Raw genomic sequence first — 27,951 nt, 5'->3', positions numbered from 1 at the left:
ATTACTGATTATAAAATGATTTAGGGTAGCTATGTATGTGTAATCTGAACTCAGCCAAAATTAATGCTTTTTAGTGATTGGCAACAGCTTCTGTGCAGAATATAAAACAATAAAAAAGTTTCCTACTCAGCAACATCTTGTTTACTCATCCTCTTTTCTCCTTCAAAAGCTCATACTCTGCACCATCTGTTTTAATCCCTTACTGACAACATTGCACCTGATGCTTGAAYATGAATCTCAGAGCACTTCAACTCTTTGTTTTTGTTTAATGTCATATCAAACTTCTCATTTTCGTACATCCAGAAACAGGTGGCCTRCTGTAGAATGGTGACTGCAGAGGGCAGTGGCAAGAGAGATCTTCCATGAGGCACAGGGCAAGGTATCATTGTTTCAGAGGAGCAGTTTTTTCTGCAACACTCAGCTCTTTAAATAAATTTACCTAATCTGAGCAGCAGCTTTTCCCAGCTCACATGTATGATGGCAGCTAGCTACAGCACTGAATTTTGCCTGTAGAAACTACCTGAAATATTCCCAACAGCTTAAGGAACACAAAACCAAACAGACCCATGGCAAATTGATTCAAGCACGTCACTATACAAAACAAGTGAGGCCACAGTCAGATCTTTAATAAAAGCACTTTGAGACGCTGATAGAGAAGATACTGCACAAATGAYAACTTAGAAAAATCAAGTTGGGCTAGAAGCATGTTGCTGGTGTTTTCAGAGAATCAAACAAGACCCCAACACCTAACCATCCCCTCAGTGGTTTCCTCAGCCATTCACAATACACTAGATGGTTAAGAAAAAAATCATAAAGCATCCCTTTCAGAACTGCAATGGAACCAGCACAGAAGGCTTTGTTTTGRTTGAAACTGCTGGACTAGGCAACCCAGAAAAAACTCCCACTTTAGTCTCTGAAGAGATTAAATTGATTCCACAGGAAGAGCAAGCAACCTGCAGGTGCTGTGCTACTTCCTCAGCTTCACAATATACATCCCAGCCATGGCTCCTTTGTGGAGAGAAGCCTGGCATTGACAGCCTAATAAAAAGATTCACCTAGTTTGAATAAGCTATTGCAGACAGGATCTCYCTGTAGAGACGGTTCCTTGCCTGTTCAAATAGGCTGTCAGACATGTTTGACACAACCAGGTATTTTGATTTAGAACTCTGTCTGCTCTCCCCATTGAAGAGCAGTGAAATTCAGTAAGAGGGTGTAGGGGATGCATTCACCATGACATTAGCTAAGTAACCAATTCCAAGAGTCAGTGATCCCTTCTTACTAGGAAAATAAACCCYGAAACTTTCTTGGTGAAGTGATCAGTTCTGCAGCACTGAGAGGAGGATGGAGAAGGACTTGTTCCCAGAATCCCAGCATACACAGAAGAGCTTTGGAAGGTTGTATCTCTGCATGTTTTCTTTGGAYAGTGCCACCTGCTCAGTATCTGTAGTGGTCTGGCTTGAATGGCCCATCTCTTGATAAGCCTAGGTATTTGGCCTGCTTCTCACTCAACTTTGTCAGCTTCACACAYAGTTTATCCAGATGAGCAGCAGCCACAGCTTCATCCAGCTGAAAAACAAAGCATTGAGACAAGAATATTAGCAGAATGAAGTTCTATCATTCAGGAAAGTCATAGTCAACAGTGGTAGTGGAGCATCTGAACATCATTAACAGCCCTAGGAAGAATTTAACTGGTTGACACAGGAAGAGCAATAAGCAGGCTCTTTTCCTGCCAGCATCACCTGTCTGAGACCGTAAGTATCAAACTGCATTCAGATGAAAAAGCCTCATGCTTTTCAGGGAGTCAAATCAAGCACAGGCTTATTAATGTTCATATCAATCTCATTCATATATTCACATCCATTGACAAATAAAGAACAGAAACCAAACTACTCAGAGATAAGAATATCCAATTTGGTAAAGCCTCAGAATAAAAAAAMCACCTCAAACTAGACTATCGTAAGATTTTAGAGAAGTTCTAATACTGATAGAAAATAATTAAATTTAGTTTTCAGATATCCCATCTTGAGGGTACACATGTTAAGAAAACTTACTGAAGAATCACCAATTCAATAAGAAACCTAGAATCTAAGCATGCCTTCATGAAGAACAAAACCCAGGTAAGCAATGGGAAATACTATATCAGCATATTTATACCTCACTTTTKCTGAGCATAATGGGCTTTTCTTTATCCCAGAGGTGTCAGACAATACCCATTTACTAACTACAGGGATTGAAAGGCACATAAAGTTACAAGACAGTTAAGAACCACAAGAGAGAGGTACAAGAGTCAAAGACAGTAACAGGGGAAACTGTAGTTGCTACATCAGAAGGCAAGGAAGAGCTGTAAGAGACAAAGGTGGAAAGGACAGCACTAAAAAGGGATCGGTGCTGTCAAGTTACATATCACAAAGATGAGCTTTAACTCACTTAATTACTGAAACATACTAAGGAAATTGCTAAGGAAACAGATACGAGTCTAAATTTTCAGSAGCACAGGAAAAAAATGGTGATACCCCCTCCATACTAATCAAACAGATGCAAAAGGTTGCTCAAAGAACAATAAATCAACTACACAATCAAAGGCCAGATCTTTAACCTGTGTGAACCAGCATCTCCTAAATGATTGTGTCTAGTTCTAGATYTCCCACTCAAAGGGAATGTAGTAACAAGCAGCCACTCTAAAATAATTCTACTTCAACGAACCAGCTAATAAGATGAAAATTTACGTTTATACAGAATGCAGTTCACTGGGGCTCTACCAGCTTACAGTAACATTGAACTGCTAAARTCTATTCAGAACCAGCATGCCCAAAGATGCACAAGACAAATGACTACAAAACAAAGATCAAGTGGTCAAAGAACACTGCAGCGAACCACAAAAGCTACAGAATGCTACATAAGAGTCAGAGGGGGRAAAAAAAGGGCAAGAACCAGCAGTTAGTAAAACAAAAACCTAACTGGGAAGACAGGATTTAGAAGAGAAACAAGTATTTAAGCTTGGCAGATCCYGCCAGGAAAAAAAAGAGGGGGAATAAAAATTGAATGCACATCTGGCTGACTGGTGCACTTCCAGCAATTGTAAGACATGTTATCCCCACAACTCCAAAAGAAGTTGTTGGTGAGTCAGGTAAGCTGATATTCTTACCTAATGCACACAAATTCAGACAGCTGAGCATAAAGGATATGTTCGTTACCAAGAATACAATAGTTTCAGATACAATAGATTTCTGGGGGAAAACCATCCTGCATTTTCTTTGATTACTAGAATACCGTTTTGACAATTAGCTATGACAAACAAGTACACATTATAGAATGCAGGGTACTTGGTAGTTCTGAAATTTTACATTTGAACCTCAGAACTACTACACAGAATAGGCAACATTAGCCAAAAAAATTATCAAAGAAAGCTATTCCACTCATCTTCCCTTGGTTCTGACATGAAGACAGCTTTATTCTTTGAAATCTTCTATGAAGTACTGTGAGTAAAGAGCAGCATTTTGCCACAATGTGTGTTCCTAAATAGATCACTGCCATATGCTAAACAAACAAATGCAATTAARTTTAAGTCACTGACTTGGGCATTATTTCTCATTTTCAGTTCAAGTACGACTACTAAAAAATTGTTATTTAGAAATTTCCTTAACAACATTGGACTATCTTTCTCAAGAGGATTGATGATAAAACATTTCTTCTGATGAGGATGATCAACAAGCTCTGTGACACAATCAATTCATACATTAGATCTCTGGTATGCTTCTCTTGATCATTAATGGATGGTTTTGRAAGCTTAGAAGTCTCTCAGCAAACAGTTCATAAACAAGCCCAAACATACATACTCTGTTTCCCAAATGAAAAGCATTTTCACATTTAATGTCACACCTGGTTGCATTTCAAAGGCAGTGGGATTTAACTCCAGCATCTTTTTCAGTGTCTATCAAATTCTCAGGCTTGTTTTGGAAAATTAAAAACAGATTATTTTTATAAAAGGAATTTTAGAGTTATGACATGATCCAGATTTCTCCAAGAACAAAGAATCCACAGTTAAGTTTAAAGGAAAACCCAATGGGAACGTGTCATGTATATTTTGTGAAGCTATTAGGACCAGATTGTGATAAGCTCTGCTCAGGTGCAAATGGGCCCCAGACACTCAACCACAGTAAGAGGGAAAGACTTCTAGTTTCATTCCAGCTTTAACCCTGCCTCACCAGGCTGCTGCTGGATGGGCATGTGAAAGCTTGTTGTGAATGCTGACTTTCAGCAGAAGAGAAAAAGTTAGAGCTCCCTGACCATCCTGAGGCAGCATAGCGCTTCTCAGCACCTCAGGGTAAAGCCCTTAGGTTAAGTCARAAAGGGGATTGAACATTCCTACTGCATGTGACAGAAGTCCCAATTCTGTACAATACACTAGCCACAAGAACCAACCAACTACAGACTCAAAAGGCTCAGCATGACTAAAGTCAAGCATTCACTGAGGGATAGAAGCTCCCTGAGACACACACTGAATTCAAACACAGATAAAACTGAGTTTCCTTATCCCATCTGAACTTGGTTTACTTAACTCACCTTCTTTGGAAGGAAATGGACTCCAACAGAGTATTTATCACTATTGGTCCACAGTTCAATCTGTGCCAACACCTGGTTGGTGAAGGAATTACTCATAACGAAGCTAGGGTGACCCATGGCACAGCCCAAGTTGACAAGTCTGCCTTCTGCTAGCAGTATAATGTGACGACCATTCCTCAGTGTGTATCGATCCACCTGAGTGGAAAACAAAACAAAACCAGTCAGAGCTGAGGTTACAGACGTTAACTCATGCAAAACTTTGTAAACCTCTCCATGTCAATAATCCAGCAGTAGGCTCACAACATGGACTTAAATTGTAACTGAGAGATACCTCACTCAATTCCCAGTGTCTATCAACTCTAACTGTTCCGGATTTCATATAACATGCATCTTAGCATATGCTTCTTGTTTAACCACTTACCCAGCTCTAGTTTTTCTGCACACATGTCATCTCAGAGAGCTGCAATGGAGAACATGCTGCCAACAGTAAYCCACATGCATAGTTTCAAGAACTGGTGTAGATAGACAGCAGAAGAAACAGAACACACCACATGTAACAGTATTTGCATCTAATATAGGGGCCACAGCCAGAGTCCATAGTTTACTGAAATTACTCCCCTGTTACTCCTGCTGCTACAGTAAGGCCATTACTTTACAGTCAAAGCATGCACAGTTCAGCTGTTATGTACAGCAGCCCACACCKGGGTGGTATGTCTGCAAGCTCTCTGGCACTGTTTTAAGAACCTGGTCCTGAAGAGTCTTACAGTTTGACAGCTCACCACCTAGGATGAGCCCAGGTCCTGCTGAGGGAAATAAAAAAAATCAAAAGACTAAATAGACCAAAAGACTAAGCAGGCTCTCTCCACCTGTCCAGTGAACACCCGTAGCTGTAAAGAATAACACTGTCCTAGATTCTGGTGAACTTCCTTTGCTCTCAGAGCCAAACTATCAGTCCTCCATCCTGAACAATCTCCAAGCTATGCTAGAGAAACAGGACTGCACACAGGACCAAATCTCATACAGGGTCAGATGACTGGGGTTAAGCTATATAAGCAAGTCTCAAACAATTCAGGAGATTGTTTCAGTTAATATGTTCCTCAACTATCTGGGTCAGGGACTAGGGAGAGTCTTCTCTTCACTGCCTTCATACCTGTAGGAGGTTAGAATATTAAAATTTAGAACTAAGTGTCAATATTGCCCAAAGAACACAGGAATATTCAGTATTCACTAGTATTCRTTGTTTATCTGTCATACCAAGCAGTTAGGAATGGATTAAATCTCTGAAAAGACCRAAGATCAACCTTGACAAGGTTAATCATATTTTAGACAAATTCATTTATCTTGTTTTCATAGCACAAGTATTGTGAATGACTTAAGCTTCCTCCTCACACTATTTATACTTTTAGTCTCAAATAGAGAAAATACCACTTTTGACTTTGTTCTTAAAGCTTTGGCCTGTAGGTTAGGTTAAAAGCCACAAAGAATCTACAGTCTTAATTGCAAACAATACCTTCTGCAAAAACATCTCTATCCAGGTTCTTGGTTTCCTTACTGCATGTCTACTACAATTTTTTTTTTTTTTTTTTTTTTTTTTAAGAAAGCAGTTCAAAGGGTATTAAACCTTTAGAGAAGGTGTGCCATTGCATACCTTCCCTACCTGCCTTCCCCTGCTATGCTTCAATCCCAGCGCTATTTCTGGGATTTGTGTGCCAGATTCCTGTTTTCCCTTCCCCCTCCTCCCCCCGCATGACTTATACAGAGAATAACCACCTCAAACAGAAGCCCTAAACAAAATTCTTAATTTCTCCCTTTCCAAGAGTAGGGCAGCCAGATAAGATTAGTAAGAATTATCCACTGGACAGTTGCAGCATTTCTTACAGATGGTGACTCTTCCATACGGACACCACTGACTGTGCTGAGTCCACCCAAAAACTACAGCATGCAATATCAGAGAATGATGGGAAGAAGTAACGAAACCAAGAAGGAAGGAGTCATAAGCAGAAAAATCTTAAAGAACCTTGAGAAAGCTATGAGCACAAGCTGTAGAGAAGCTGCCTCGTCCAACAAAACTGGATACAGCCATATTACTCTAAACCAACTAGACAGTCCTCCCAAATGAACGATGAATGGCAGCGTTCACAAGTCAGTCTCAAGAAATTGGAGCCTTACTGGGGAGAGGCCTGCAAGTTCATACTCATCATGTTGTTCCTTGTGCATCTTCAATTCAGGCAAAAAACACAATCTTATTCAGACTTAGCAAAACTGTTAGAATAGCATTCCATGATGGATGGCAGAATACATGCTAGTATCAGTAAAAGCAAATCTAAGTTTATTTAATGCAGGATACTCTCAGAAAAAGCAAGGAAATTTCAAGTTATTAAAACACTGAGAATTTGTCACATTAAGTACTCAAATCACCTAATTTTCTTGCAAAAATGTCTCTTTCTAGATGTACAGAAGAATATACAATTCCAAGTTRAATACATTTTTAATAGTAAACATTGTATTTACAGATTAATATGGTTATAAGGTATTACATTTAAGGGCTACTGTTCTGAGGTCTGAATTGGGTGGCTTAGATGTCAAGATATCACACACACATACTGACACAACTTACACCTGGACAGCTACTGGCTTGTGCATGGAATCAAGAGCTTTGACAATTTGCTGGGCTAACCCAGCCTCAATGCACAAGGTAATGCAGAAAAATGCAAAATGTCTTTCCACAGAGAGAAATATGAAATAGTAGTAACGGCAGCAGAGGCATAAGTCAGTACTGGGAAAGCAAGCCACATCCATAGGTGGATAAGCAGGCTGATTTATAAACTCGGGAAATTGCTAGAGAAGTAGAATTCCAAGTGCTAAGTTTACTTCCAGACTTCTGCAAATGCCTCCTCACTTTCCTTATTTGCATTTGACTTACTCCAGACTGTTTTGCACTTCCTTTGTCACCCCCTCCACTCCTGAGGATATATCATGTATTTAACAGAACAAGAGCTCACAGACCTCACCCCAACTTTTCGTCTCTACAGTTCTGCTTGTGTTACAAGTCATTTTTTAATATCAGAATGCAGCTGAGTGGGACTTTACCCAGTGCAAACTTGTATTTAAAACAAGCTGCCAGCTTTTCAGGAATAAGCCTACTTTCAAAATATAGCCAAGTAACAGATGAGTCAGCATGATGCACACGCATCTGCCTTTCCCAGGTATTAGATGATTCTTATGCCATCTCATCACTTGTAAGTGGTGACCATATGGTGCTAAAAATTAGTGTTGGACGCTCTCACACAGTGAAGGGAAGGAAGCTGCAGATTACTTTGTGGGAGCTTAATTCTAAACCTAAAGTTAACCCATGTCCTGGAAGATGCAAAGAACTGCTGCAACTCTATTCAGTGCCATCTAATTTGTTTCAAGTGTGGACCATGGGCCRTTTCAGGCTGTGACACCAAGTTCTGCCTCCTAGTCCTCCTGCTTCTTCCACCCCCCCACGAAGCTTTGAAAGTRAGCATGAGATTAGTCCCACTCAACTATCCAGCCACCACAGGAATTAGGCTTGGTAAAGGCACACAGAAAATTAAAAGCTTTTACATAGTAGTACTTGCTCAAGAAACACCTGCTCAGCTACCTTGCCATACAAGGTAAAGTCTGTGAAGTTTTTAGGGACAAGAACTCTACACAGACACAAAATGGGRCCTAGGGCTGTATCATTAGCACAGTGTAGCTACATATASTATTAAAAACCTCCCCAAACTGAGYCCAACTTGAAATTCRAACTGGTCAACAGCTCTGATTCTGTAGAAGTCAAAACTCAAGTACTACTCCTGAGTTAGGGATCAGCTYATTAGTTTTGGCAGTATACGAGTCTACAGATCACCCTCACCTTAATGAAGCCTCCAACATGTCACAGGAATGACCATGGAAAATTTCCATCTAAGTACATCCTGTCTCCAGCAGTAGCCAGTAGGTATGTATGGAAGAGTACAAGAACAGTCCAAGTTTTCTTCCATTTTCTTCTTTTTCTTTTCCAAGTGCTATTCTATTTAGTTTTGAAATGTGAGCTACCCCAAAACAAGCAACTATCTGCAGCATCTCCTAAGATGAGAGTTGCAAAGTCAGCTCTGCACTAAGGTCATACGCAAGAATAGATTGGAACGTAGTCAGAATTTAGGCTCAACTGAATATGAAGCTATACACAACGTTCAGTGTCCCAGAAGCAAACGGGATATTGAAAAGAAACTGTTTACTAAGAGTGTGATGTGAGTGGTCAATAAGCCACAGAGGAGTGATAAAAATTGGACGGGTAGACTGAGATCTAAGACAGACATTTGGATGYGTTAAAAAAGCACCACACACCTGTCCCAGAATCCTGCTATCAACAAGCACGTTCCCTCTTCAAAAGCTAACTAGAAGCTGTTTTATGCCAAGTCAGATAGAGCTTTGTTTGCCTTAAGTGATATTTTCTCTCAATGCTGGTGCTACAAAACAGTTTAGTTTAGTTCTGTCTCTGTTTAAGAACACAGCTTAAAAGCTGAAATTTTTAGATCCTTACTTTCCTGGGTGGCTACAGCTGTGGCTTGTGGTAGGAACACTGTGGGAATGCAAGCAGAACAAGCATAGAACATCCCTCCTTTTCTGCCCATACAGACTTACGGTCTCCACAGATTTCTAAAGTGAAACCACCAAGTCTGGAAGAAAATTCTGAATTTTCTGAATTCTGAAGCTCCAAATAAGGTTTACTGAGGCTTACAGCTCCAAAAAAAAAAAAAAAAAGAAGCATGATTTTTTCTTCAAACCTTGACAGAATCTCAGAAGACATTATCTTGAGATTCATTCTAATACTGGCACTCTGTTAGGACTGAGATTTTTTTAGTGTAGGACAGCTACATTAGCAAGTAACTTCCTGTGAGGAAGTTTTGACCAAGGCAATCTACAGCCTCTGTTCTTAATTATTATACWGTCTGTAATGGCCTGTTCTGTATTCACTATCTAGCTGGCTTTCTAAAAATAAGTTTGGCATTGTTTTCAGCTGGTGGCTATCAAAGAAAGCACATTTCCATACCTTCCCTCCCACATCCCAAATATCAAGGCTGACTTCCTGTAAGGAATGAACATTATGCAATTAATTGTTTACATGACCACCACCAAGAAGGTAAACTCATGTTTGTCAAGGAAATAGGAACACGTAGACAAAGAGATGCATCCCTCCAAGCACCTCTTGCCATAGACCATGCTATACTCAGGGGCACTGGCAGGAACCAATTGTTTACTATCAATGCAATAAAATTATGCACAACTGGTTCTAGGTTAATCAGGGAACAGCAGATCACAACCTGCATTCTTATCAGCCTAGAGCTAGGCCAGCTTCCAAACAAACTGGAAAGAAATATCAGTATCAGAAGAGAAAACTCCATTTTTCTGYAGCAGAACCTTGACGAGCTCTTTCCAGCAGGAGAGCCCATGCACACGCTGTCTCACCTGCGGCTTAACATTCACAGCCTCTACTGCATTTTCATTCAGCCACTTTGCATCAACTTCCACATCAAAATGGCCAATATTACACACTATGGCATCATCCTTCATCTGCTCAAAGTGCCTGTAAAAAGAGTTTTAACAACAGTTAACGCACACATGAAAAAAAAAAACACAAACTCCCTTCCCCCCCATCTCTTTTCCAGCATCAGGAGGTGTGTTGATTCATAGCTCTGCTCAAGGAGAAATGAAGTCTTTGGGCTCACTGACTGCATTTGAGCTTCTCACCCATAAAATGYGTGTGGATGCAAAGACCAGTGAGAAAACTATTCAAGCTTTCAGAAAGGGGATCTTCGTAAGGATATAAGAGCATGAGGGAAAATATTTTTCCATTATGGAAAGTAAAACAATTTTTTTTTTGAATTGATCACAGCTAGAATACCTGCAGTTATTCTGTKCTTTCCTGCACAGAATGGAAGTTTACTCCATGCTTTTAAAGTTCCCASTAGTTTTAAATCTCTGGAGTCTAGTGGTCTTATGTCTTCCCACTTACTTTGACCTTCTACTCAACATGTATGATCACAATGGCAAAGACAGGAATGAGTGTGTAGAGTGGAGGGGCTATAAATTGAGATCTAAGAAGTGATAACAAAAAAACTGCAGGGTAGTTTATTGAGAACAGGCCACTTTCAATCTGCTATATATACACTCACAGATGGAATCACTTTCAACCTCTACCTACCCTCCTCTGCCTTCTGCTTGTATCTTCTGTCCTAACATAGAATTCAGTTCAAATGCTCTAGTTCTCCAGAACTATCTAACCCTCTACACCTTTTATTTCTCCAGTATTACATGCTGTAAGACAAGAACAATTGTAGCTCAGCAAYATCCAATAGAACTGAAAAACCAAAGTCTTGATTTCTCATTAAGTTAATGCTAAATGCAGATGTCCAGAAATGAGACCTATGTGCTAACACTCACCATACTGCTGACAACTTATGACTGTATAAAGTCTAACTGCCCAGGATTTTTTTTTCACTAAAGCAAGTGGATAGGCCATACCTGCCCTGAACAATGTCAGTGCATCCAGTGGTGGTAACAAAAATGTTGCCTTCTTTGCAGGCTTCCTCCATGGTTGTAACTTCATAGCCTGAAAAAGAGGAGAAAAAAAATATTTCCCTGTCCAACCACCAACACTTGTTCAAAACCTTACTAGAGTGTTATGAATAAAAGTCAAAAATCTGTCTCAGCATTTGATTTATAGAGGATAGCAGGGTACTGGGCATACTCTTGTCTCACTAAACGAGAAGGTAGCACCAAAAACATCTTTCTCCATCACCTAATTCCAATATGAAGATCCACACATGTAATGATTGTATGTTCGTATATATAACATATGGCACAGCTCTTAGCTTGGATTCAAGGGGTCAAGTCTGCAAACAAAAATGCACCAACAATACTTGCAGGTTCTCATTAGGTATGAGCATAAATGGAATAAATTGGTACTAACAAGCACTGCTACCGGAGGAATCCACAGAAGAGTGAGAACACAGCTTCCAAAGAATGGCTGGAGCACAGCTTCACATAGAAATTATGGCATTGCTCTACAATATCTGCTGTTTTACTGTGGAGATATTCTAGTGAAGTCTTAACCCAAACTAGAAGTCAGATTTGTCCAATCTGAAAGCAATCAAACTATTCAAAACCAAGTTTACAGCATCATGAAATGGTGTGCTTCTCTCACTGTATAATATCCTTGACTCAATTATATCCTTCATGGATTATTCTGAACTCCTCCTTGGAAGGCAGAGTTATAAGGCAAGAGTTCCTCACAAGCTGAGTTKAACTGTCAAAGTCACTTATACCTCCACAAGAGGACAGGGTTAAAATTCATTGAAATTGTCTTCAGAGTAACATTCAGTGCTCTGCACAGACACTCCCATATGAGATGCACTGAGTTCTGTATTTCCATTAGTTCTCACCTTCCATAGCTGCCTGTAGTGCATTGATGGGATCGATTTCAGTGATGATGACTCTAGCKCCAAAGCTCCGTAGGGCCTGGGCGCAGCCTTTGCCCACATCACCATAACCTGCCACCACTGCCACTTTTCCAGCAATCATGACATCTGTGGCACGTTTGATGCCATCAATGAGGGACTCTCGGCAACCATAAAGGTTATCAAATTTGCTCTGAGGAGAGAAAAAAAAAAAGCAACAACTTAGAAGAGATGAAAGTCATTCATAAGCAGAAGTCCCTTAGAGAACCAAAATGGATTTACACAAAAGCACTATGAACCAGGAGATGGACAGTCAGCTAAATAATTACAATGGGGGATGCAAAGAAAAGAACCAGATTTGATGGTTTTATTTATCTGTTTTTACTCTATGTAGTTATAACAGACACAGGCTTCAGTGCACCCCAGTGAGAAGCACTTCACAAGTGTGTTGTGATCACTGGCCAGAGCTTGGACTTGTTAAAAGTTTGCTACAGATAATCTGAATTCTTCAGCTTAAAGCACAAACAATTGTTGCATACAGAGGTAAGTCTGAGTTCCCTAAGCAAATGGTCACCAATTCTACCGCTATTCCACAAACTGAATCAAGTGCCACAGACAGCCAAAAAGCACAAGAACATCTGGCCAGTTAGTTAGCACAGGTTCACATCTGAGACACACACCCCACAGAAGCGACAAGCAGCAAGCTGTCTACACCAATCAGACTAGGAGCAAGGCACACTGCAGCCCATGAAGATCAAGGTTGTTTCTTCCTCTAGGACCAGTTATACTAATGCTGCAACACCTCACCACTGCCCAGCCCTAGAAAAAGTCAGTAACACTTCATGATACCATAAGCTGCAACCAAGAACCCCTGGATTTCATCTCCTAACGCACCATCTAACATCTCCCTAATTTATCAGCTTACCAGCAGCCAGACCTCCAAATCAAAACTCTCCTGCTAAGTCAGAAGTTCAGAGATCAAACAGTATTCCACCTGAACATCTTCCTTGATTTAGATACATATCTTGCTGTGCTGATTTTTGACACTTTACCATTTTCTCCCTAGATCCTCTGTTTTGGCCAGAAAGACGGGCTGGATAAACAGATTTGGTTACCCGAAATGTTACAGAAGCCAGAAACTGAAGAAACCTGGCTACCAAGGCCATGCTACGCTCTGCAAGGCAGGGGTGAAGAACTTGCCATCCACAGCAAAACTCTGGTCTCAAAGTCTACAGCTGTGCTTTCTGCAGCCTTAAAACATTAATTGCTCCTGCCATTATACAACAGAGGTAGAGCTCTGTCCACTAAAAGTAGCCTTAAGATTGCGTACTTAAATGCAAACAGCAGCATAAAGCTTTCAAAGGGAAACATCTTGCAGTTATGGCTGGTGTCATATAGCATGTATAGTAAGTGATGTTACATGAAAGAAACACATGGCAGTATTTAGATTTGGCTTTCAGTATCACAGCTTATGGCTGTAAAATTTTATTATAAAAAATGCAACAATGTCTGTGTGCAAAACATATTGCAGATATAACTCTGACACATTATCTGAGCAGTTACAAAATAGAGCTTCATATTGTTCTCATACCCTCAGGACTTGGCCATTTGCCTACCAGTAAGTCATTCTCCACATCCAGAAGTACTTGCCTCAGTGCCCATAAGCAGGCATTTGCATGGGCAAATTTATCATAAATAATTCAGAAATCTTGTGTTACCAATGCTTTAAATTCCAAATCTAGTAACAGTTAATGGTTCTCTTTTCTAGTCCACCAGATTTTCCTTGCACTGTAAGTGCTCCTGTGGAGGAAAACAGTGTTGTCAAATCCGATTCTCTATCACCAAATCCCCCACTTGAAATCAAAGCCTTCCCRGTGCTAGTGCAGTCCAATTCCCATGTGGCAAGGCAGCAGAATGCCAGATGTACTATCTGTCTCACCCAATAATATGTTTGGGTGGCAGAGGTGGAGAGGAACAGGACTGCCTGCCCTGTCCTCTCTGCAAATATTAGTATAGGAAGGACTACATTCAAAAGCTGGCACTAAGTCAAAATATCCAACTAGAGGAGCAATTTATTAGGTGTCTTCCTGAAGAACTATAACCATGATTAGTACGAATCTTTTATTACATAAATGACAAAGAATGCTTGAATATAAGCACATAATTTGGCAGTAGAACAAAGTTAGCTCAACTCTAACCCACTCAAGASGGGTTTTTAAAAATATCTCAATTTCCAAATCTACTGAACAGTATTAATAGCTATTGAGTAGGAGGCAGAAATCTAGGCAAAAARGATGCTGTGCAACAGGTTTCTTCCAAAAGTGACTGGACTCCAGCCTATTGGCTAGGGAATAGAAGTGCCAGGCACATCTTTGTGAGTAGAAAGGAGCAATTCTGCAGACAGCAAACTGCAGAGAAAACAGACCAAACCATAGTGAAAATGCTGTGTTCAGCAAGAGAATGCTAGAGACTGAGGTTAGCCCCAGAGTGCTCTCACAGCTACAGGATACTGAAAGAGGGCTGCCCTAGAAGTGCCATTTTGCACAGGCAAGCTACACATCAACCATTATCATTGTTTTCCACCTTAAAAAACTATTTTGAACTAAATGGAGTATGGCACCATGAAAAAGATTTAGCAACTAGATTTGAAAAGCATCTTGATGCAAAAGCTTTGAGCATGCCTCAAAATCCCACTAGTACTTCATCCACAACCAGAAGCATCAGCACCCTTTAAATACCATTTCCTCTCTACCCTCATTTCACCAGTATTTGTCTCAGGAAGCAGAAGTACAACCAAGAAAGAAACAAATACCTCTTGCCCTATCTACTATAAACACTACTTGCAGAAATACCTTGTCATACCAACCCACCTTTACCAGCCATAAGCTGACCTAGGTCACTCTTTAGAGATCAGTACTGACAGCAGCCTTTTATCCACCTGCACTCAAGCAGCTGCACCCTAGGACAACAGTCATAATTGTTTTTACCATTCTACTTTGCTATTCTTGTGCCAGACTAACATGGGCTATAACATACTATTAAGTGAAGATAGGCCCATTGCCACAGGGATTGACTCTAGCCTAATGCAGCCATAGCTTCCAGAGGTCTTTTCATATTGTTATAATGCAGAATAAAAAGAATGTATACCCTTATACACAAACACTTGATATTTTAAAAACAGGAGCACTATTTACAATGGCATGTCACATTAGAAACATTGCAGGTTTCACTGGCTCGCTTTAAGGACACATAGGCTCACTTTAACAACGTGGTGAAAGTCTGTTCAGTATCAGGTCAAGGACAGCCCTGCAAGGCAAGAATACCTGCACGGGAATGTCAGCATCACAACTCCAAARTAGTCACCAGACAGCAAAATATAGCACAAAGGTACTAGCTGCATTACCTTCGTGACAGAGTCATTAACATTGATGGCTGGCACTTTCAGGGTCCCGTTGGCCTTCATCTTGTACAGGTTATGAACTCCAGTGGTTGTTTCTTCTGAAATACCTTTAATTCCTATGAAGAAAGAAGAAGGATTCATCCTAGTTGGAATTAACACTGCAAATCAACACATCCAGTCACAAGAGCATCTTCTAGATGCCTTCATTATAAAAACACTCTGCAGGAAGCAGAGGAGAGAGGAGAACCTTCATCCAGGTCTTCAAGCACTAGTCTGGAGCTTCAAGTAAGTTTCTCCCCCACAATACAATTAAGACAACAGGATAAAAAGTTTTTTGGAAGAACGAGAGGGAAGAGGAAATCAGCTGGAATACCACAACAATTGTTGGAAGGTGAAGAGCTTTCCAAAGAAACAATGAGGAAATCCCTTGTCCATTCCTAAAATTAACATTGACAGGCAAGGAAAGGGGAGGAGGATTCCAGTCAAGCAATTGAGATTTGAAAGCATTACTGATTTCATCTTCTGTTGCCCTTYTCAGAGAGCATCCCATTTCCAGCTGTGGGAAAAGGAACATGTAGGTAGATAAAGACCACACAAGAAGTCTGTGGCAGAGATAGGCATAGATCYTGATTTTCCAGTTCTCAACCATAAAACTGATCTCTTTAGATCATCCATAGCATGCTTTCTATAGCAGTTAAACACATGTATTAATACTCCATTATCAGTACCAGAGCTATTTCTGAGTACAAATGTAGTGGCTGTTGATGCCAACCATACTACATATTTTACTGAGGAAATAAAGAGCAGTATGTGCCCCGGTGGGACCACAGAGCGGTCAGCTTCATCAAGATGGTATTTTTTTCATTGATAAACCCTCACACAAGACAGACAACTGATTTAGCACAAAGTCCATTAGCATTTCTGCAGCCAGAACATGCCTTTGACAAGTTAAGTACAAAAATAAACAACTAAAATTTCAAAATAAAGCCTGATGCAGCTTTCTACAAAATTAAATTCAGAAAAAAGCTTCATAGAAAGTTTTACAAAGAGACAAGAAACTTATCTTTTGTATAATGGTCTCATTATCTTTTAAAATGATCTAAATATTAACCTAGCTGGGAGCTTAAGTAATTAACAGCTGGTACTGAAAGATGTTCAGTACTGCTCCTCAAGGTTAACTTATCTGTCTTCTTTGGCCATCTGACATTCCCGCCAGCAACCCAGGGCAGTGACAGATCACGTCACTGTGGCAGCAGGCTCTGCCTACTGAAGGTGTGTCTGTCCGAGCATACCAGAGCTTTCACGACAGACATTGTTGTATAGCCATCTACTCTATTTCTCCAGACAAAAACATGGAAGAGTAAGTCACTTGTCTGAGCAAGGATTCATAGCTAGGTTATCGTGGAGAGCTAAGTATCTGACTTACTTTTTAAAGTATTAAGTGACCATTTAATCTATTCAGGTCACCAACACCACTTGCAGGCAGATAATGTAATAGGTGAAATGAAGGAATGAAGCGTTCATATGTCTGCTTGCTTTAACTGTATCAAGACTAACAAAGATCACAAACATCTCACTGCACTTCAGAGATGCTGCTCCCTCATGCTCAATAGATCTTGTGAGAGGATGCTTAGTCACTCCAGAAATCATTTAATTGTCAGCCTGAGCAGGAAAAAAAAAAAAAAAAAAAAAAAAAAAAAAAAACCTTCTGCAGTTAAAAGTTGGGAAGTACATACAGATACACTTTTTACTATTTAAGAAAAGGTTAGGTCTCATTAACATCATTGAACAATATCCACATGTTGCTGTGGGGTTGCTCACATGCTGCAACACATCTGCTCAGGTATGAGCCACTGAGGGGAAAAAACAAATTCTGCTAATACCAATACTAGTAGCATCCCTATAGAGAGACCCAGGTGACACCTGTAGCTAATTCAGATTCACATGTAAAAAAGGATAAATAAAAACAACAAATATTAAGATCTACATAAATCAGAGATCTGTGGTGAGATGATCTTGCCCATCTATGCAAATGACCTCTGTCACTTGCCCCCTACCATCCTCCAGCRAAATCCAGAAAATTGTTTATGCAGTTTATTAATTTGGGGGAGTGAAGAGAAATATTATATATCCAAATATTGCCACCTCCCCAGCCACTCAAGCAATCATTTTAAGACTGAAAATTTACTACAGAAATCAAAACAACTTGCTGTAATGGCTGTGAAACAAAAAGGTATCCACAGTTAAGGTATAGTGAAGAACATTAAGTTTCCTTCACTAGATATTGCCTCAATTGATCAAATACATTGTTTTGCTGACTTGAAAATGACATTTTATATTGACCACTGCATATGTCAAGACCCACATATGAAAAACTTACAGGACAGGATTAGTAACCAGGAGAAGAAAAGAAAACCAGTCACAAGTAGTCACAGGGCTAGGGCACAGCCCAAGGACAGAAGAGAAGTTGGGCTAACCAACCCTGCATCCCAAAGCTGTACAACTGTTTTTGTCCACGACAGGCAAATGGACAAGGCCAGTCACCCTTGGGAGAGCCCAGCAGCAACACACAGGCCTGCAGGGCTGGCAGGCTCCAGAGGTGTCTTGGGACCAAGAACAACCAGGACCCACTAGGCTCTGCAGGAGTAGATAACCACCTGAAGAGGGAAAGCATGGTTTCAGAGCACAGCCCCATGCGCCCAGTCACCTGAGGGTGCAGAGTTTCTCAGATACAGGATGTCCAAACAGGCTTCAGGACCCTGGCTCCCTTGGAATGGGACCTAGGTGCTTTGCCACAACCATGGGGGATGAAATGCAAGCTGAAGTGACAACCAAGCCTGGCTGGCAGYCCAGGGGCAGCCATGGCCCAGGCCTGACAAAAGCACTGTGAGCAGGGTGCTAAAGGAAGAAAAGAGCAATCTCAAATTCCTCCTGAAGCCGAAACACGTGAGAAAGAATGAAGTCTATTAATAAAGTCACTTTCAAAGCTCAAGGCATAAGCCTTCTGAAAGAGCAGCCTCCTGGATCCCCTCTGCAAAAATCTGGGAGACAAACGCCTGTGGCCTGCAGGATGCCCACTCCAGAACAGGGGGAATGGGCACCACCACTGCGGAAGCCGCAGCTCCTYTCATACCCTGGTACCTGTGGTGGTCCTGGTGCAGTGAGCCCCAGCATCTCAAGGGGAGCCTGCACTCTGCCACGTGCTGCTGGAAGAAAAAGCAGCAAGGAAAAGACTCACAAAGACAGTGCGAGCAACAGCAATGTTTGGAGAACCTCCTGCATGCCAAGGGAGCAGAAAGAAAACTCATACTCACCACAAATGTGACCATGTGTAGCAGTTTATCTTAAATCATCTCAACACCTTTAGTTAGGCTAGCAACACATGAATGCTTTTCTTGGTTTAAAATCATGCTTAGTGCTTTAAAAATTTGCGGTGAACTGCTCCCACCCCTAGGTGAACTAGGCACACCATGCAGACTGACCACTTCAGTTTAATTCTTCAAGTTTGACTCAAATCATTTTTCAAAATCGAATCCGTACCAGTGACAGATGTCTAGGTAGAGTCTAAAAAATTAGAAAGGTTAAATTTCTTCATGCTAAGTAGAATGCCATAAACACTACTTTTCCCACCAAAACAAAAACTTCCAGGGAGCTCCCAGCTGAAATGTCACAAATTACAACTCCCCAGTAGCTCTGCAGCCAGCTGACCCCTTTCTAGTTTGGGAAGAGAGATCTGGCTTTGATGTTCTCACTAGCAAGTCAACCCAAAGTGTGCCAGGTGGCTGCTCAGACTCACTGGTCCTGAGGGAAACAAACAGAAACCAAGAGATATTAGCCTCCCTTTTGCCTCTCAGACCAGCAGTTAGAAACACTTGTACAGCATAAATAGAGATCAGCACCTCCAGAAGGAAAGCTGGCTCTTGATGAAGCTGATTTGCCCCCAAAGGTCTGTGTCATCAGACCTTAAATTAACCCTTAGCTACAGTCAGCTTGGTTACATATAGACAGAATGAGTTCAGGTTTTGGTACCTTCAAATCTTGTTTGAAGGGACAGGAAAAACTAAAGAACACTATTGCACAGCAAAATATGGGAGCTGTAGCAAGTCTCCAAAAAGCAGCAATTTGCCAAAAGCAGCAGCTTTTCAGTGCAAACAGTCTGCATTAGGCACAATCATTCCCTTCCTGTGAAGGGATCTCTGCAGATTGTGGCGGAGATTTCCAACTCAAAACTGCCCCCTGAAGACTAACAGACATGCACTCCTYCTTTCTTCAAAAGCTGTCCAGGCTGACATTTCTAAGCTTAGCAGATTTTCTTTACCTTTAAGATACCTTTACCTCAGAGAATCTGATGTCATGTAACTCAGCAGCTTCCCTTCCCTCACAAAGGCCTCCCTGCTGCCCCAGGCAACATTTATATCTGGTCTAACCCACTTTGAAACTCTGCAGTAAGAAACACTGCCTACATCACTAGTTTCAATGACCTTTTACAGAATGGACTACAGAGAAGAGCCTACAGCAACTAAACTAAGAAAAAAAATCTTACTAAATATCCAAAGCTGCTTTGCTCTCCTACCTGATAAATGAACAAATCTGCATTAATAGATCATAAGTATTCCCATTTGCTCTTCAGAAAGGACTGAGAAATCTTTTGCACAGATACCACAGACATTCTTTCTGTGAGCTCAGATGGCTTTCTCCTCTGTTCAGTTCTGAAGTTTTTCCTCTTGTACCTTCAGTTACCCTGTTTTTAAGGACACTTTAGAGGAATAATCCAGTAGTACAAAGTCATTCTGCCCTCTAATGGCAGTCTGGATTAGGGGAGAGAAAAAGCTTGTTGAGAATTTCCACGTCTATTTAACAACACAATAGTTGAAGAAAACTTGAATGAATTAAAGAGACCAATTTTCAACTACTAGTTTAGTCCTGATGTGCAGCTAACCTATTTAACTTAGTAGTGGCTGAAACATGGAAGACAGGCAGGCAGGTCCCCCTCTGAAATTAGGCCAAAAAACTTGTCCAATCCTTAACTGGCATATGGCACTTTCAGCTGTTCACTTCTATGCACAGCTCAATTGCATGTGTTAACATTTGATGGCAGAATCTTCACTAAATTAGCTTTCTCCACATCTCAGAGAACAATAGCATGCTGAAATGTCTCTCATGCTCAAGGTTCAGTCTTTTCAAATATTGTGCCTGCTCTGCTGACATTACTGCTGTCCCTACTTTGCCCCCAAAGAGGTCACTGAACTGTGACGTTAATCCATTTTCAGTGACCTTCAAATATCACAAGCCCTTCGTATTTGTTAGCCTCTGTTATCTTCACAATACAAATACACAGGATGCCACATAGGTGGTTGCTACATTTAAGCAACCTTAAAGCCTTAAACAGCCTTTAAGCATAGGACTAAGTGTAGAGCTCAGTTAAAGGAAATCAAGGTTCTATGCAGTGGGCCCGTTTCAAGAAGTTTTCCTACTTCTGAGGAGAGTTGGATCGAATAGCAAAACAGATCAAGTTCTATCTGCTCCCATAGAGATCACTCCTGGTCAGTTTGTGAATTGCTGCAAGGAGGCTTTTCAACTACTGTCAGTCCAGATGCCACATACATTTGGGCAAAGAAAATGTTGACAGGTAAGACATCTAGTTTAGACTACTTAAAAATGCAATGCATTCCTGCAAGTTTAGGAAGCAATCACAGGCACTAGGGATGTTGCTCTTGATGGCAGACCAGAGAGGGATGCAAAGACAGGAGACAATTCAACCAGTGCTCCACTCCACCATACTATACTGGTCCTTGTAYGACAAGAGCAAGGGACAAGTAAAATGGAAGAGAGGTTAGAAGGGAGAAAAAGAGGYAAATAGGAATTCCAGATATGTGGAAGACAGCTCAGTGCAAACACCCTCAGAAGTAAGGATACAAGTGTAGTTGCACAGCAGGGGAACAATCCTGCGGAACAGAGGGTATGAACAYGAAAAATGCATTTTGGGGCCCCAATAACGCCAGGGAGAGAGTGTCATGACCAATCTTGACATTTCTTGGTATCAAGCRGCAGGAAAATAAGAGGTCATCTAACATCAGACAGAGCCAATCTACGAAGCAAAATAGAACTTTGATGGAAGAGTAGGGATCTGAGCTTGGCTGAGCAGATATCAAAGAAAATCTCAGATTACAGTTTAAATAATACCAAGTAAGGTGTTCACTGCAGAAGAACAACTGACACCAAGATGAGGGTGGCAGAAAGTGAATATGGTCCCATAGAAGCAGTTTCCTCTTCCTTTTTACCTACCCTGACAAGCACAATGACAGGAAGTAACTCCAGACTCTTACACTCATACAGCTCTACCTGTGGCATGCCTTCTGATTTTATTTCCCTCCTGTATCTTCCTCTTAAAACAGCACAAGACTCAGAACAGAGCTGCTCCAGCATGCTTCTCCAGCAACCCCATCTCCATGGACCAAGAACAAGCAGCAGCACACTTCATGGTATCAGCTTAGTTTCTCTGTACACACATTCCTGTTCAGTTTTTTTCCACATCCTAGATCAAACATGCCCTTTGGCAACATTGGACCTCTGTGGCTTGCAGCAGTAGCAAAGACTACGTATGCTGGGAGCGCTAAGGAGAAGCTGCCACGCTTGCTGGCACAGATCAGTGTGCTACTAGAGTTCATGCCAAATTCATTTCAGAGAAATCATTTTACAAAAACATGTTAGCCACATCACACAATCTATTCTCAGTTTTACTAACCTACACTTAAGGTAATAAATCAACAAAGCAAGAGTCCCAAACCTGACTCCATCAGCATCTTTGACTGCCGACAAATTGGATAAAAGTGAATGCCTTGTAGTTTATTTACTGCAGAAAACTGTTCCCTTTCCAAGAAAGGCTACAGGTTGTCATTTCATCCATAGGTGCACTAAGAGGATGAGGAAGAAAAAGCATTRATGTTAAAAAATATTAATTGCAAGCAGTAGCCATTAAGCAATTCTAAAACACARCCCATTTCCAGGAAACATTTAGCACCATTAGCAGCATCACTTGTCATTTTCAGGTAACAGGCACTGAGAAGGATGGCCAGAAGGACARGTCACAGCAGTATATTACAAAGCACAGGCAGAAAAAACAAGTCCTGTAGGCAAGAGATTCTGGTCTTGGACTGTAAGTAATTTTCCTGCATACATTATAGCCTGTTTACACATGCCTATCCCTCCTCTCCCCACCCTTTTAAACAAGCATGGAATTCCCACAAACAACCTACCTAAATGGCCTGCCAAGAGCAGCTATGCCTGATATAACAGGCTACAAGTTACCTTTCAAAAGCTGTGGGTATTTGGTATGAACAAGGTTGGTAAGGTCTCCACCATCATCTAAAATCATGTTGAGAGGCTGCCCATCCTTGAAGTACAGGGTCTGCTCAATGCACCACAGATATTCCTCATCCGTCTCCCCTTTCCAGGCAAACACTACATAGAAAAAAACACACAATTAGCCAGTTTCTTACTCAGCACATAGCAGAGCAGATGCTTACCTGCATCTGGAGGTCAGAAGAGACTTCTGCATCAAGAAACAGATACCAGCATGAGAAGTGAAGTCACTTCATCTTATATTTCAGGCCACAAACTTGGTCAAAACTTTTATCTGCTCGCTTCTTACTCTTCTATGTTAAGAGAGACAGATCAAAGCAAACTAAACCAGACTGATACCAACAATGCCCCATTTTCTCCCTTATTTCACTCTGTGTTACCAGGAATCAGGAGACAATGGATATACTGATACAGGCAAATGCACTGATTAAAACAACCCAAAAGAGGTAGCACACTTTAGCATGAACTAATCACCAGGTACAAGCTCTTCACTAGCCTTGAATTTAAGTTCTACTCTCCAGCACAGTGCTAAAATCCAAGATGCCGGGCCTTCTCTGCTCTTCATGCTATATTAGCATATACATCYAGACCAGTACATCTACCACCAGTAACATGCTGCAACCACTAACACTTTTCAYCTAACACTAGCAGTACTTTCACCTTTCTAGGCATCTGTATTCCCAATTTCATGCTATATTTGAGTCTCAGCAGTACTCTGCTATTCAAACATGCACTAAGCATACAGTTTACATACCCTAAGGTGGGACACCTGCTGAACTGCCCTATTTTCATTTTCTGTATAAGAAAACTTCAACTCTGAGCCACAAAGAACCACTTCTGCAAACACCCTTTCTGCAGAAACATGCACCAGTACCTCGATTGTACAAAGATCAGCATTCCTTCAAGACCTGGTAAATTCAATATGCAAAGTGTAATATTAACAAAAACAGTAAGGCCTACAAAGCAAGGTAGAGATCAAGAACTTAAACATTCCATCCCTAAACTGCTCTTCAGCTGAATTTTGGGTGTGGTTGAGAGCAGTGAGGAAGATATCCAATCTGGACAGTCTCCCAGGTCCTCTGACATCATACGCCATAGACAGGCAAGAGGTGATGCACACAGCTAGTAACAGCACAGGAGCCCAAAAAAGGGACCATTTCCTTCATTAGCTTATAATAGACCACAGCTGGGAAAAGATTTGCAGCCATAGGTAATTATAACAGAAATGGAAGACAGCCCAAAACAGAATCAGGCTGTCAGAAATGAGATTTAGCTTCTGTGAGCACCCAGATTCAGGCCATCCAGTTCCTAGCATACAGACTCACAAGGACTGTATGTCCTAAAGCTGAAGAGTGCCACAGATTAATGTATTCATGCTGATCAGCAAGAAATTTCTATTTATTGGAAAGCAACAAAAATAAAACAGCAGCATTTTGACAAACCACTTCAGGGATGTTTGGTCCTAGCCTTGGCCTTAAAATATATCAAGCATTGACTCCGACTGTAATAGAGCACACTACAGTCAGCATCTCCTGTTCAACAACTAGCACTAGACTTAATGAAAAGCACCAGGCACCTATGTCTAAACACATCCAAGGCATCAATTTATTGCCTAGCCAGTTTAATTACCTTAGTAACCAGACTTAAAGYCGCTAGCACACAGTCTGGATCCCTTGCAGCCATTGCAGACAAGATCAGTCACTCTTAGGTCTGATGCAACGCAGCTTGAATCAAGTGTCATCTTGTGTAATAACCACTGCTTTGATGAGCTATTTCTATCCTAAAGGTTATTCTTGAAAGCTTGATTTTTACACAATTTGATTTAGCTAGAACAGGCAGTACACACTAATTCAGAGTAAATTAGAACATAGGCTTACCAGGGATACCTGCTTTCGCAATAGCTGCTGCAGCATGGTCCTGAGTGGAGAAAATGTTACAGCTTGACCATTGTACCTGGAAAACAATCAAGGTTTTATTTGCTGAGCAAAGTTCTGAGATATCAGGCATTCTCATCCAGAAATAGAAGTTAAAAGGGGAGCAAGAGAAGAATGGCATATTAGTGCAAATTTCTGACCTTTCAGTAGCTCTGCAGAAGTTACAGGAAAACTAAGTATCTAACTAGGACAGGGAGAATAATGCTACTTAGGGAGAGAGAGCAATGGAGCTTCAGCTGTGCCATACATTCAGCCATCTCCTTACTCAAAAGAGCTTCTGCCAGRCAGCCACAGCATACATTCAGCTATAGATCTGCAAGTGCACAGTATGGTGAGTTTAAAAAGTCTGGGTCAATAAAGTTCAGGTTTTCAAGAGAGCCACATAGCAAGTGTCCAGTGAAGAATGCGGACACACAGCAACACACCTGCTAGAACTCAGAAGGGTCAGAAACGCAGCTGAAATGCTACACTCAATCAACAGGCATTCTTTAAGATTATGCTCACCCAACTCCCACTCTGTGCTCCAGTCATGGAAGCTTTTCCAGCTGAGCTAAGCATTTTCCACAGATTTCATAACTAGGCTCAGGCACCTAGAAAAGCAACAGCATGTTGCTGAGTTGCACTGAAAAGTGTCTGTGTACCTATTGCAACTCACCAGCTTCCTAGAAAGCACTGCATCTGACAGCCACATGCTCGAGTGGCTCTATCCCCTACAAGGCTGACTGGCAGGTATACACATGCTTATTTATAACAAATCTTAATGAGAGGGGGCAATAAGGTATAATCCTTCATCCTGTTTTCACACACACATCCAATTTTATCAAGAATTGGTATACTTCAGAGCGAGGCTACAGTAGCAAGCCCTGTGGTTCCCCATTTAGGCCTACACAACCAGTGTTTGTTACTGAAAACATATCTGCAAGGAGTATAGGAAAATTGAATTCATGAAGTCAAGCCCTCTCCCTCCTCACTTGCATTCTTCTGAGCTCCCACCATGTCAGTACAAATGCCACAAGGAGAATGAATATTTGAATGAAATTCAAATATACTGAAAACCTGTATATTACTTACACTTGAAACAAGATACAAAATAAAAGCCACTTAAATTCTGCATCCCCAGATCTGTAACACCAGTTTGTGAAAATGACACAGACTCAAGAATAACTGGCATACCTGATAGGCTCAGAGACTAATATTTGTACCCTTATAGATCCCTGGTTATGAAGAGGATACATCTCTATTACTGTCTTAGAACTCCTGCTGAACTGAAGCAGAGTATTCATACTATCTTTGTTAGCCTAGCCAAAAAAGGGATGTTAAGTTCACTATGCTGCACAGGGAGGCACATCCTCATTATGTAGTGTACTTTCTTTACAGGTTTTCTCCTCCCTCCCAGGCACTGAAGTTCTGGCACAAAAGATGAACCAGGGCTCAATCCAAACAGAAGTCAAAGTCTAAACAAACATGTAGACACCAAGACAAGAAGGGCGCTCACAATCAAGTCCCAAGTTAACATGACAGCACACATCTTAGGGCAACCTGAACTTACTCTTAGAGGAACCAAAGGTCTGCAGGTACTTCCCCTAGTAACTTGAATGAACCCCAGGGGAGAYCAATCTGGCATTGGGCTCAAGCTAAAGCTGCCTGACAATGCTTAAGCACCCAGCTACTGCCTAGGCCAGCCACACTAGGAGACAGTAACAGGAGCAGCAAAGAGCAAATTTAGTAGCTAGTGCTCAGTTTTAAATTCTGAGGGAATAAGTAGTTAGAATGAAGCCTGGACTGTATCTCCAGGTCAGAGCTCCTTTCCCCAGCCTCCTTTAGCACCGCACCATTTACAAGAGCAAAACAGCTTTGAACAGGCTGAACAACATTTCCATGCAGAACAACATGTAGCCTACAAATATCTAGACCAATCCCACACTTCCTAAGCTTTAACCTTTAGGCTATTACAAAAAAGTTTCCCCTTTTCCCAGTGCCTTTTGATCAGTGTAACACTGATAAACTCTTATCMACTTAGGTACCTGTTCTCAGGAATCCAGGATCTAGATTCCACACAGGTAGAGATACCTCTGGGCAGCCTAGGTTCAGGCAGCTAAACTTCAGGGAGAAGGGATTTCTGATGAAACATTGTGCTTTGCATAATCCATCATCAAGCTCCAGTCAGCTCTCTGCTTAGTGGACAAGCTATCTGGATTGTGCTAAGATGCCTCGCTCTCCGCTCATGCCCTGTATGACGTTTGGACTTCATTCTGCAAACCAGGCACAGGGTGCGATGCAGTAGATGGCTTGTAAGCATCTCAGTCTTTAATACAGGCTGAGGTAACCAGTCCAAAGTCACGTAGTGAATTCAGAGTCAGTGGAGTCTCTGGCCCTGATCACTGTCTTCCTGTTGTTTGTGATCCTGCACAGCTCCAGGGACAAAAGGCGCTCTCAGATGGCTTCATTAATTTTTGCTGACTTTACCAGGACATGGTATGGTTCTTAATCCAGGTTAATCTGCATTGGAGACAGTCACTACAGATTCAGCATTACCAGCATACCAGCAACAGCAGGACATGCCTGAGCACAGCACAACTGTGTGGGCGCAGCTCTTGGCACAGCTCCTCAGGGTGCTGTACAGACAGCTGCTTATAGGCTGAAGCCATCAACCCTGCCCTGGATAAAATGGGTACTCAGGAAGATGCAGTTTGCCTGCAACTCGAGGGCATATGCATTCCAGGCAACAAGCCTTTTGCTGAAGAAAGAGGTAATCCATCCACCTGGAGACTGCAGTGTGGTCTCTTCTGAGAAGTTCAGAAATCTGCCAGGATCCCCTAGGGCAGTTACACAAACAGAAGCAGTGCCCTAGGCAGAACATTACCTAAGAGCACATGGAAGGAGAAACTCAAAGATACTTTACCTCAGCTCCCAGCTCTATAAGGGTCTCTATGAGAACTGCTGTCTGCACTGTCATGTGAAGGCAACCTGCAATACGTGCACCTTTCAGCGGCTTCGATGCAGCATACATCTCCCGCATCTTCATCAGCCCTGGCATCTCATTCTCTGCRATCTCAATGGCCTTGCGACCCCAGTCCGCAAGGCTGATGTCAGCTGCAAGCAAAGGAGGACAGGTGTTGGAGTTTAAATAGCTGAAGGCTTGGTATCTACTCACACACTTGCAGGCTGCAACAGCTGAACTGAACACTGAACAGCTGGGAGGCAGAGTTGAAGGAACAGACTCCAT

At 41.5% G+C, this 27,951-nt stretch overlaps 1 protein-coding gene across 1 annotated transcript; it reads right to left on the bottom strand.

Moving 5' to 3' along the window:
* Positions 1-605: 605 nt before the first annotated feature.
* On the bottom strand, positions 606-27,951 carry AHCY (adenosylhomocysteinase). The gene is made up of 9 exons (XM_085311140.1): positions 27,628-27,951; positions 24,669-24,744; positions 22,738-22,890; positions 15,433-15,545; positions 12,015-12,222; positions 11,095-11,182; positions 10,039-10,156; positions 4,564-4,758; positions 606-1,566 (listed from the first exon to the last, which is right to left on the bottom strand). The coding sequence occupies exons 1-9, from the start codon at positions 27,949-27,951 to the stop codon at positions 1,435-1,437; spliced, it is 1,407 nt and encodes a 468-aa protein (XP_085167266.1). The 3' UTR covers positions 606-1,434.

The sequence above is a fragment of the Rhea americana genome, unplaced genomic scaffold (assembly GCF_003343005.1).
Source record: "Rhea americana isolate MKP2758 unplaced genomic scaffold, rheAme1 scaffold_333, whole genome shotgun sequence".
In the NCBI taxonomy this organism is placed as follows: Eukaryota; Metazoa; Chordata; class Aves; order Rheiformes; family Rheidae; genus Rhea; species Rhea americana.
The sequence above is the reverse complement of the archived record's forward strand: the minus strand, read 5'-3'. Positions and strand labels throughout refer to the sequence as shown.